Raw genomic sequence first — 10,694 nt, forward strand, 5'->3', positions numbered from 1 at the left:
AATTTCTCTTGTGCAGAACCATGAAGTGGATATAAATGAATCCACAGGACGGCTTCGACAAAGCAATTAACATGGAAGAGCTATGGCTTTATGTATTCGCTAATCGGTAGAAAATCAAATAATCTTTTTGCGAGTCAGTTCTATATTAATCAGCACTTTAAAGAGCAGGAAGGCATCTTCCCTGTCTTCCGATACGCCTGGCAATTTCGCCTTGATAGGGCTTTACTACTTCATGAACAGGTTTCTGACCAGACTTTCTAGGGAGCCATAGCGGGGAAAAGACAGATCATGGTGAACTGTCGAGCAACGTGGTAATCGGACTCCGTTATTATGCAGACACCAAGCCCCTTTTCGGGCGAATTAGGTCTCGATCGTCGCCATTTGAAAATCAATCAGTGCCTACAGACACGCAAGCAATGCATGCAGATGGAGGCTGAAGTGGGGAAACTGGCGCTTTCTCCGCAAATAGCCATCCTCGCCCGAATAACCTAGTATTATTCTCCTCGCGAATGCACCATGGCATAGACAGCCTGCATCGGGACCCTTGCAATTAGAACATACTTCGGAAAGCGCGGAAGCATCATAAGGGCCCAAGGTGAGGCATATATTGATTTTCGAGGGCGAAGCTGTGCCTCGGCCTGGCAGAGCTCACAATGACAGAGAGCGCTCGCCTCGAGGGAAAATGAGGCTACTTATACTTAAATTGCAATGAAGATCGGTATGATTTTCCATTTTGAAGTATCTGGACCGAGGAAACAAGCTCAGGTAGAGTGAAGAGAGTGAGATGGCGTGCCAAGAGTTCAGAATGAGGGAAACTGCACGAAAGTACCAATATGACTACACTCAAGCTATAGCCGCATTACCTCAAATAAACTGCTTGGTTTATAGAATCCACTAGGTCGGCTCCAGAAATTAATATACACGGCGCCATACTATTCTGAAAGCCTGGGCACTTGTATGAACCCCTTGGCGGGGCGCTGAAAATGATTCTGGGATGATGTTGATGTGGTATTGGTCGGGCAAACTATACTAGGCTGTACAAGGCAGACTAACAAACACCTACCACCTTCAGCGTTTCCGTGTGTGTACAGGCATAGTGCATTACGAGCTGCAGAGCTAGGCATGCAAGCAGGTCGTGGATTAATTGAATTGGCTATCTCGCAAGCACATGTACAGGTGACAGAGTCTCAGCCCTGCAAGCTAACAACTACAATCAAAAGTTCGGTAGCAAGTGCACTCGTTCTATAAACCCCCCGGTGGGTTGATACTTGATGAGACAATCAATTACTCTGAGATTTGGGCTCTGGGACAAATCAGCCATGGAGATTGCGACCCATCTGGCCGTACTTTGTGAGGAGGCTAGTGAAAAATTAATGTGAAGTAAGGTTTCACTTGGGTAGATAGAGTACTGCAAAGCGTTTGACGATGTTGGCGGTGGCCAGGGCCAAGTTGCAAAGCGGATTCTAGAATGTTGTCTGAACAGTGGACTGAGATGTATTGTGCAAGATGGCTATGTTACAAATAGCTCAACAACCGGGCTAGCAGCTGTGGAGATGTATTGGCACGACCTTTTTGAGGCTCAGCCAATTGACAGTAGATATTTGCACTTGTTGAGTTCCAGGGAACGGAGGTTGATAATTTGATTTCTCAGGTGCTGCCGCATATTTCTTCCGACATATCTACCACGAGTGGGCCGACAACGCCTGCGTGACTATCCTGAAGCAGACTGCGAGAGCCATGGACAAGCATGGAAGCCAGATCTTGATCTGTGACGAGGTCTTGCTTTGATGTGCTAAGAAAGTGCATACAGAACCACTTGGTCAGTGACAACTTGACCTCGTGGAAGGCTAATTTGTTATTTAATCAACGTAATTCACTAGCGAGTGGGTTTACTATTCGGCTAGTAACGATTACGAATAATTTATCGACAGATTGGAACCCCCTTACCAGAGACCAGAGCTCCTCTACATAACAGCCGGGCGTATATGTAAAAATGAAAACGAAGATGATATCGACGATTGAATATATTCATGATACATAGAGGCCGCTAGAACCTAAATTGCTATAGTGGCTATTAAATTGTAAGTATGCGCACTAGTAATTAAGAAGCAAAATGTCGCAGCGACCAGGAAGGGGACTTTATAGAAACACGCACGAGGATGGTAAAGGGCAGGAGCACGCTAAACCGCATCGCGTAACACGAAGTAGATGACTGAGGTGGACCGTGCGCTACCCGTGTGACTTTCTCCCTATAAACGTACACTATGACCGCCATTGATTGGTCTTGTATTTAGGATTCTGCAGCCAGGTTTCACGATTGGAGGAAAACAAAGAAGAAGAAAAAAAACTACAGGGGTTTTCCGCCGATAATTGCCCATCATGACCGATTCTCAAACATCGCAACCTCCCCAACCACCGCAGAACGGATCAGAGAAACCATCAGAAGAGACCATCAAAACTGAGCCCGATCTCGACGCATCTATCGAGCAAGACGTCGAGATGAATCCCGATCCCCAAAATACCGATGATGCCCCAGGCATCGACCCCATGGCGCCTGCGCCAACCCCCTCCAAAAAAGAAACCAGCCTGCGCGAGTTCCTCGGCAAAATGGACGACTACGCACCCATTGTAAGTCCCAGCAACGAAGCACACCTCTCACATCCTCCCACCCCGGCCAACCAAGCAAGATACCACCAAAACCAAAACCTCAAGCTAACACCCCCAGATCCCCGACGCAGTAACAGCCCACTACCTCACCCTCGCCGGACTCCCACCGCCAGGCACAGGCCCGGGCCAAACACCACTGCACCTAGCGCGCCTGCTCGCACTAGCCGCACAGAAATTTGTCTCTGACATCGCCGCCGACTCGTACCAATACGCGCGTATCCGCGCCTCCAACAGTTCCTCCGCCAACAACCCGATCGGCAGCCTGGCCGCAGCATCGGGGCTCAACGCTCCAGCTGGACCGCCGGTACCAGGCGAGAAAGGGAAGGCGGCGACGCATCTGGGTATTCAGAGGCCTGGGTTTGGTGGTGGTGGGTCTGGCGGGTCAGGCCAGGGCCGGACGGTTCTCACGATGGAGGATTTGGGGATGGCGGTTGGAGAATATGGGGTTAGTGTCAAGCGGGGCGAGTTCTATCGGTAAGAGAGGAAGAGGAAGTCAGTCTCGGTCTTCTTTAGATATGGAGCTTCTTTGTTGTTTGTACGTTGCGTTCGTTTGGGTGCTTTGGCGTGGCGTTGAATTGATTGGTATTGGTCTCTCCGTGGATCAGATGCATGGGGTCTGGATGGGATCCTTGGATGGATGGAGTTCTTTTTTTACTCTGTGGCTTTGGGCTTTGGGTGGGATTGGGTATAGGTGCCTTTATGCAGAGACTGGTAGTATTCATCATATGATATGAACCATTTCCCATATGCTTGCTTTTACTCTTGTGCTTGATTCAGTTTGATGGAATGATCTACGATCTATGATCCTTGAAGGCAAGTTTGTTTCAACATAGTAGACATCTTGACATTTGTGTTCCGCATAAGTCGCATTATGGGATTGCGATTGCGATTTGCTTCCGAGAAAAGAAGAATGCATATTGAACTCCGGCCCAAAAACAGCTAATATAACATGAAATCCAATATCTGTACATGGTGTAAGAAATGCAGCGCAGCACAAATATCTGTGTCTGCAGCGATCATGCGAATCGCCTATTTGTTCTTAGACTGCTTGTATGTGAAACGCTTGCGGGTTCTGCAGCAAGGTCAGCGGCTGATCAGGAAAAACCTGGCTTGGGTTCTGGAGGTAAGACATACGCAACGTATTCGCCGAGCTTGCGTCCGACCATCTCCTCGGTTATTTGGACCTCGACGTATGTCTTGCCGTTATGCACGGCGAAGCGGAGGCCGACGAAGTTCGGGAGGATGGTTGCTGCGCGCTTCGTGGTGCGGATTGGGGGTGTGTTCGGTGGAGGGGGCAGAGTGCGTGGGAGAGCAAGGCTGGATGCGATTGGAAGGTCAGTTTTCAACTCTATTTTTATGTCCTGCTCCGGCATCAATGCTCGCCGGGGGTTATCCTCATTCGTGGAGGGCTACGTACGGAACGATGTTGGGGCCTGGAGGAGATGTTAGCATGTGGTTTCTTCGGAATTGATCTCGGAAATTGAACCCTTAAGATCTAGGAGTCTCACCTTTCCAGACCGAGCGACCGAAAAGAGCGCGTGTAGGGAACATTTTGGCTTGATGTTTTCCGAAGCGTTGTCCGCGATGTTGAAGATTGATTTCGAAGTCTTGGCGTTATGCTTAGTAAGTAATTTGGATTGCGTTCTATACAGAGCTCAAGGTCGGAATGATATAATATAAATGCGGTAAATTGGCTAAGTAATATATGAAATGTTCATTCAGCTAAGTGGAAATGAAAATGAAAATGAAAGAAAGGTACCGGTCCGAGAGTTGTGCCAACAATCGCCAGCAACAGTTGGAACATCTTATATTCTTCACTCTGCCAGTTCCTCGAATACCTCGATCAGGCTGCGCACACCTAAGAGAACATTCTCATCTGGGCCCTGCCCAGGTGTCCAATTAGCATGCGCAAAGTCGATCAAGCGAAGATCATGGACTTTGGGGGGATCCTCGTCCTCTTCGTCATCGGCCAGATCTGGCATCGTTTGTGGATCGATGTTGATGTTGATGGCTTGCTGGGGCATTCCTTCACCCAGCTGAAGGTCAATTACTTCTAATGCGCTATCGGGAATCTCAAATTCCTCGTCATCCTCATCGTAGTCTTCTTGTTCTTGAGAACGGGACGGGGCGTTTTTCTCTTCTTCAATTGCATGCTCCCTGGCCTCTGGATCACCTTCGTAGACCACAAGTACACTGGCCGAGTACATTCGACTCTCTTCTGCTTCAATGATCTGATGCACTCTCTTTAATTCATCCGCCAACCGGCGAGCAATCATTTGCGATCGATCGATCTTCCCCGTTTTGGCACCCGCAAGGAAAGTCTCAAACCCTTGCTTGACGGTGTCCTTGGTGAAAGACCGGCCATACCACTTGTCGTATCGCCGATATCCATCCTTCTCGATGACCTCGCCCTTTTCGCCCTCTACACCCTCATATTTCGTAGCATATGGATTTGTCCGATCACCCTCATCTGTCTCCCCTTTCTCTCCTGTCCATACTTTCATACCCGCAATACGATATCCAAGACTCGAGCTGGTAGTCTCTTTAGACACAGCATCGAGTTTACTGCGCTTTTCAAGGGGTGCATCATCAGCCCATAACCGCGCCCCGAGCTTCACATCCAACACGTTGGGCCGACGGAATCCGCAGGCGATATTCTCCAGCACGATCGACAGTCCAGTATCGAGTTTCTTGCCTCCAGACGGCACCCATGCGGCTTCATCTTGTCCGAGAGCAGAGGTAGCGTCGCGCTGTGTTTGCGATGGTTCACCAGGACACGAAGGGTCGGTAGAGGCGTCGGGGTCAGGAAGGAACAGAGTGCCGGATTCTCGGGCGGCAGCAATCGCCTGCGGTTGCTGTTGTTCGGCGGATGAGAGCGAGCCAACGTAGAGGGGGATGAACTCCTGGAAGGCTGGGTGGAGGGCACTGGACTCGTAGAATTCCACCTCTTGACGAGTGCATGGTTTGGCGATCAGTGCGCCAGAGAGCGTACAGCGGACACCTTCACTGTAAACATAGAAGACTTGTTAGCATGAGTCCTGAAGTCAAAAAGTAGTATCGCGTGAGCAAGCAAACCCCGCGCAGGCAGTTGCGCGGATGAGAGGCCGGGAAGTCGCGTTCCAGGGATAGAGCTTGAACTTACTGTCCTGCAGCAGCGTGGTCGAAAGGGACCAGGTCATCGGTACCTATTTGTGGTGTCTTTCGATTCTCTGGTTTTGTGGGCATTTTGGTCATACTGGTTACGTCCACGGCTCCTCACTGCATTCCGGATGACTCAGACACGGTTTGCAAAGTCAAATGCAAAGTCGAAACAATCAAACTTGATGCAGAAACTGAAGGCGACGAGGGCTATATAGCTGAAAGAACTGAGGTAGACATGGCATCATGATCAGCGGGGGCTATTTCGGCCCTAACTTGGTTCCGCTTATCACTTGGCACTTCGTATGCAGGTATGTAGGTAATTATAACTACTACTTATGTAGACAATTTGAATAGTTAATTTCATAAGATGATGACCTTCAAGTAATGAGTTAGATTTTGAATATCATAAAAATCAAGGCAAAAAGAGTTTACAAAAGATCTAGAAGTGACCGGAACTCCATCTGTAGAAGTGCAATGTTAAGAACCCCATAGATATATATAATGTGACTACGAGCCAGACATGTTATATGTTCATATGATTATATGTTAATCATGTAACCATCAGCAATAAGCAACAATCGAAAATAACAGTTCCGTTAGTAAACCTACTTTCGAGAGCATAATATCCTTAGTGTTGTTGACCCAAACACACTGCCCTCATTAGATGACTATACTCCGTATGGATTTCACGTTTGCGCTCTATTTGCTTTGATCGTTGATTTACTCAGGTTGCATAAAAGTGGACAAGGTACCGGTTAACACCTGCCTGGTTGATATCTTTTCTTTTTTGATATATCTTCACTTTCAGCTTCACTTACCTTCTCTCTGACACCCTGACTTCATCTTCTTCCATCCGACATGGACGATCAACCTCATCCCAGCATACATGTTCTACCAACACCCATTGAGCCATCTATCTCCGAGAAAAAAGTGAGCTCCACTGAAGCCATGGCGACTGATGATTCGACTGCCAACCCTGAGCCCTCAGTTTCGTTGGATCACGAGGATAATGGCGAAGTCACCGGTGAGGACTCATTTGTCTCTGCCCAGGAATTGCCCTTCCGGATTCGTGAATGCCCACCCAGAAGTGATGCCGAGGATTCGAAAGATCTGGAGATGGCTGAGAAGAATGAGCCACAAAACTTGGAGACCGAGGATAGTGTGAGTACCAAACACCCTGAACCATTCTGAAGTATTCTACAAACAAAGTGATGCTAACAGACTGTTCAAGACCAAGGAGCCTTTCAACACTACGGACCAGGCTACGCTTGATCAGGCGCCTAATGAGGTGGATGCCCAGGGTACATATAAGCCCTCGTATGATGAAAAGCTTCCTGAAGAGAATGTCCATCCGGCTGGGGAGGAAAAGCCTGAAGATGCTGCCTGTGATACCAATGATGACTTTGCTAGAGCCAATGCTCCCCGAGTTGGCTTCAAACACAACCCGGCGGAGGAAGCAATCATGGCAAACGTGGAACTGGATGTCAGCACGTCGCAGAAAAAGAAGAAGAAGAAACGCCCGAAGAGCAAAAGGGGACTCGTGAGACATTGAATAACTTCTTCGTGCGATAATCGCCCTAACAATGTCACTAGAACGCGCCCACTGGATTTGAGCCCTTCTACGCTGATGCCCCGTTGACTCCGCAAGAGTTTGAGGAGAACAAGTCAATCTACGATCCGTATGTGAATTGACGTCCCAGAAGTTATACAAAGCTAACGTGTTGTGAAAGAGCACTGCCAATTCTTGAGTAAGATACTCAACACTGCGGTCTTCTACTTATACCTGCTAACATGTCTATACACAGTCGAATCGATGAAGGTATCAAACGCTTCCTGTTTAAACGTCGCCTCGAGCCTCACAGACGCAAAGTCTTCCTCAAATATCTACAATACGGCGGTGTCACCGTTGGCCAAAACCCTAACCAGGGCGTGACTCCTCAGGAGTTGAAGGGAATGGATAAGGAGGAGGCTATGCAAGCTCGCAGCAATACCATCATTTACGAGAAGCCAGGAAGGACCTTGCCCATCTCTTTCAATGATGTTGCCACTGGCTATTTGTGAGTTTTACATCTATCGAATGCCTCTCCAAGACTGGGCAAACCTACTGATACCTCCACAGGACTGGCTTCTTCATGGGCCACTACAATCCCGACTCAGAGGAAGAAATCAAGATCTGCACTGGCACTATGAAGAACTTCTTTACTTACCTGCTTCACCACAATGTCTGCCCCGAGCAGACAGAGGATCTCGAGGAAGCCAGAAGAACTTGCGACAGATGTGAGAAGGAGCTGTGGATGACCCAGCAGCTCATCCACAACGAAGGTCCAGGACATTTCAACCGTGCTTGCTCTATGCTATTTGGCGGCTATTACTTCGAGGCCATCGACGACCCCGAAGCATGGAAGAGGATCCGCTGGGCCAATCCGAACATCTTCACCCGCGATATCGCGCGCAAGGTCGTCAAATACGGCATTGCGATTGCCGGCGACGATCGCATGACTCGCAAATTCAAGATTCTTGTCGAACGGGATCGCATCGAAGCCACTCAAATCCAAGATATTGACGGGTTCGAAGTCATCTCCGTCGAGCAGCCAAGCGAGGAGATCTATGGTTACTACAGAGAGCTAGCTCCTGACCTATTGCCCGTCGGAAAAGTCAAAGCCAAGGAGTTCCGGGACCCCGCCAGAGGCCCGTATGACCTCACTCCCTGGGAGAAGATCGACTGGGATGCGGGCTTTGCGCCATCCTACAGCTTTGAGTTCTTCGTCGAAGCCAAGTTGATAGCTCTCATTTTGCCCGGAATGAGATTTATTACGGCTGTTTACGAGACGTCCTTCGGCATGCACTTCTACGATGAGGTCATGTCTGTGCTGCCTTCTAATTATCTGTTCCTTTACAACGACTGGATGATGGAGTACAAGGAGCCGAAGCCTGTGGATTGGATCGGTGATGAGCAGGAGATCGAGCGTCGCAAGGCTGAGGATATGGTCATTCCAGCTCTTGAATTCTCGGAGGCTGAATGGGTTCTGCACATTTTGGCCAACGAGGTGAAATGGGTCCCGAGAATGAGCGCTAATCCTGAGGTTCATGCCAAACTCATCATTGAAGCTCTTGAAAGTGTGGGGTTCTCCATGAAAGAAATCAGAGAGAAGTTGGGTATAGTGAAGCCTCCGAGATCGAAGAAAATTGCCAAGCCATTCGTCAGGGAAGAAACTATCAAGCAAGATCCTGTTGATGGGCCTGTTGAAAAGCCTGCCAAGGAAGAGTCCGAGGTAGCAATCGGAGCAGAGGTGTCTCGAGTGGCAATGGTCAGCTGCGGGACTCAGACCTTTATTGGGTAGATTATGGAGGATCAGGAAAAAGCGAAGGGGGTCGCAGAGTAATTCTGCTGGATAAGCGTTTAGCCGTTTTCTCTGAATAGGCACACAGATGAATCAATTTGCACTATCAAAAATCTTTGCTTGCAGTATTTAAGATATTATTGCGAGCTTGAATGTCTCAGAAGAGGCTTTCCCATAGTCTTGCGGCCTTCCAAATCCTATTAAGTGGGTCAGCAATTGGCACTACTTGGGCGTTTGGCGCCTTGTTGACAGCAGCTATCATACCTCGTGCACCTGGGCAATATCCTCCAGTGGATAGATCTTATGGATCTTGGTCTTGAGTTGGCCCGACTTCAGCAGGCCAAATAGCTCATTGGTGTAGTATTCGAACTCCTCGCGAGTTTCAATGTAACCGAAGAGGGTCGGGCGAGCGACCTTGACACATTTGGCCGAAAGTTTGCTGGTAGAATAACATCAGTATAGTCACTCACAAACACCACAGAAAAGAGGCCATACGGAAGTTGAAGTGGCGGCACAGGCCCGCTTGCATTGCCAAACCAGATAACAGTACCCTTGCGCTTGACGGCGTCCAAGCTTCCTTCCCACGTATCCAATCCGACGGAATCATAAACAACATCCACACCACGGCCACCAGTCGCCTCCTTAACCAACTTCACCCAGTTCTTGCCCTCCTCGCTGCGGTAGTCAATCACCACATCGGCTCCAAGGCTCTTAACAAGCGCGCACTTCTCCGCACCACCAGCAGTTCCAATAACCTTCGCACCCATCGACTTCAGAATCTGAGTCATAAGGAATCCTGCACCACCGGCCGCAGCATGAAGCAGAACCCAATCGCCCTTCTGCACAGGGTACGTCTCCTTAGCAAAAGCAAGCACGGTCAAACCACTGAGGAACGACGCCATGACGTCCTCATCGCTAATGCCCTCGGGAATCTTAACAGTCTTAGCCGCGGGCACAGCAGTGAACTCTGCATAACCGCCAGTAGCAAGCCAAGCGACTCGATCACCGACCTGGAAGCCGGTTGTTTCGGGGCCCAGGGCCGCGACGGTTCCGGCGCCCTCCCGGCCTAGAATCTCGGGCTTTGGCGAGGCATAGAGTCCTGTGCGGAAATAGGTGTCGATGAAGTTCACGCCAGAGATGTTGTTGCGCACTAGTAGCTGCCCGGCTTTAGGGGTGGGCACTGGGTGGGCGGTGCGGAATTGGAGTACTTCGGGCCCTCCGGTTGATTCGACCAGGACGGCCTTCATTGTTGTTGGAGTGGACATGGTGGTGAACTTGGGAGCAATATGATTGTGAAGGAGGGTTAATCGAGGACGTAGAAGAGAGCGAAACATAGTAATGTTACAGATTAGGAGTTGCGTCGGATATTAAGTAGATGGTCCACTGTCAAACGTCAATTTGTCATCCATTGATTCCATCCCCGCATTCACTTCCGCCGGACTTTCCTTTTTGTTTCTTTTCATTTCTGTTTTCTACTCATTCTTTAGTTATGAAAGGATCGAACGGATTACATTAATTACAATGAGAAACAGTTGGTTCTACTCA

At 49.0% G+C, this 10,694-nt stretch overlaps 5 protein-coding genes across 5 annotated transcripts; 2 read left to right on the forward strand and 3 right to left on the reverse strand.

Moving 5' to 3' along the window:
* Positions 1-2,379: 2,379 nt before the first annotated feature.
* On the forward strand, positions 2,380-3,145 carry N7529_001388 (putative TFIID and and SAGA complex TAF10 subunit; the record flags this gene model as incomplete). The annotated part of the gene is made up of 2 exons (XM_057236919.1): positions 2,380-2,628; positions 2,726-3,145. 2 exons carry the CDS (start codon positions 2,380-2,382, stop codon positions 3,143-3,145), a joined length of 669 nt encoding a protein of 222 aa, XP_057101606.1.
* Positions 3,146-3,696: 551 nt separating this feature from the next.
* N7529_001389 (mitochondrial 37S ribosomal protein uS19m) lies at positions 3,697-4,218 on the reverse strand (the record flags this gene model as incomplete). The annotated part of the gene is made up of 4 exons (XM_057236920.1): positions 3,697-3,739; positions 3,802-3,984; positions 4,085-4,100; positions 4,176-4,218. The coding sequence occupies 4 exons, from the start codon at positions 4,216-4,218 to the stop codon at positions 3,697-3,699; spliced, it is 285 nt and encodes a 94-aa protein (XP_057101607.1).
* Positions 4,219-4,481: 263 nt separating this feature from the next.
* Positions 4,482-5,892, reverse strand: N7529_001390 (inositol polyphosphate multikinase; the record flags this gene model as incomplete). The annotated part of the gene is made up of 2 exons (XM_057236921.1): positions 4,482-5,673; positions 5,810-5,892. 2 exons carry the CDS (start codon positions 5,890-5,892, stop codon positions 4,482-4,484), a joined length of 1,275 nt encoding a protein of 424 aa, XP_057101608.1.
* A 774-nt stretch (positions 5,893-6,666) lies between these two features.
* On the forward strand, positions 6,667-9,149 carry N7529_001391 (uncharacterized protein; the record flags this gene model as incomplete). Its single annotated transcript, XM_057236922.1, has 6 exons — positions 6,667-6,832; positions 7,002-7,348; positions 7,402-7,487; positions 7,539-7,556; positions 7,614-7,865; positions 7,928-9,149. The coding sequence occupies 6 exons, from the start codon at positions 6,667-6,669 to the stop codon at positions 9,147-9,149; spliced, it is 2,091 nt and encodes a 696-aa protein (XP_057101609.1).
* Positions 9,150-9,286: 137 nt separating this feature from the next.
* N7529_001392 (quinone oxidoreductase family protein) lies at positions 9,287-10,414 on the reverse strand (the record flags this gene model as incomplete). Its single annotated transcript, XM_057236923.1, has 3 exons — positions 9,287-9,346; positions 9,414-9,588; positions 9,645-10,414. The coding sequence occupies 3 exons, from the start codon at positions 10,412-10,414 to the stop codon at positions 9,287-9,289; spliced, it is 1,005 nt and encodes a 334-aa protein (XP_057101610.1).
* Between the last annotated feature and the right edge of the window lie 280 nt (positions 10,415-10,694).

This window comes from Penicillium soppii (assembly GCF_028829465.1).
Source record: "Penicillium soppii strain IBT 18220 chromosome Unknown utg000002l, whole genome shotgun sequence".
NCBI lineage: Eukaryota > Fungi > Ascomycota > Eurotiomycetes > Eurotiales > Aspergillaceae > Penicillium > Penicillium soppii.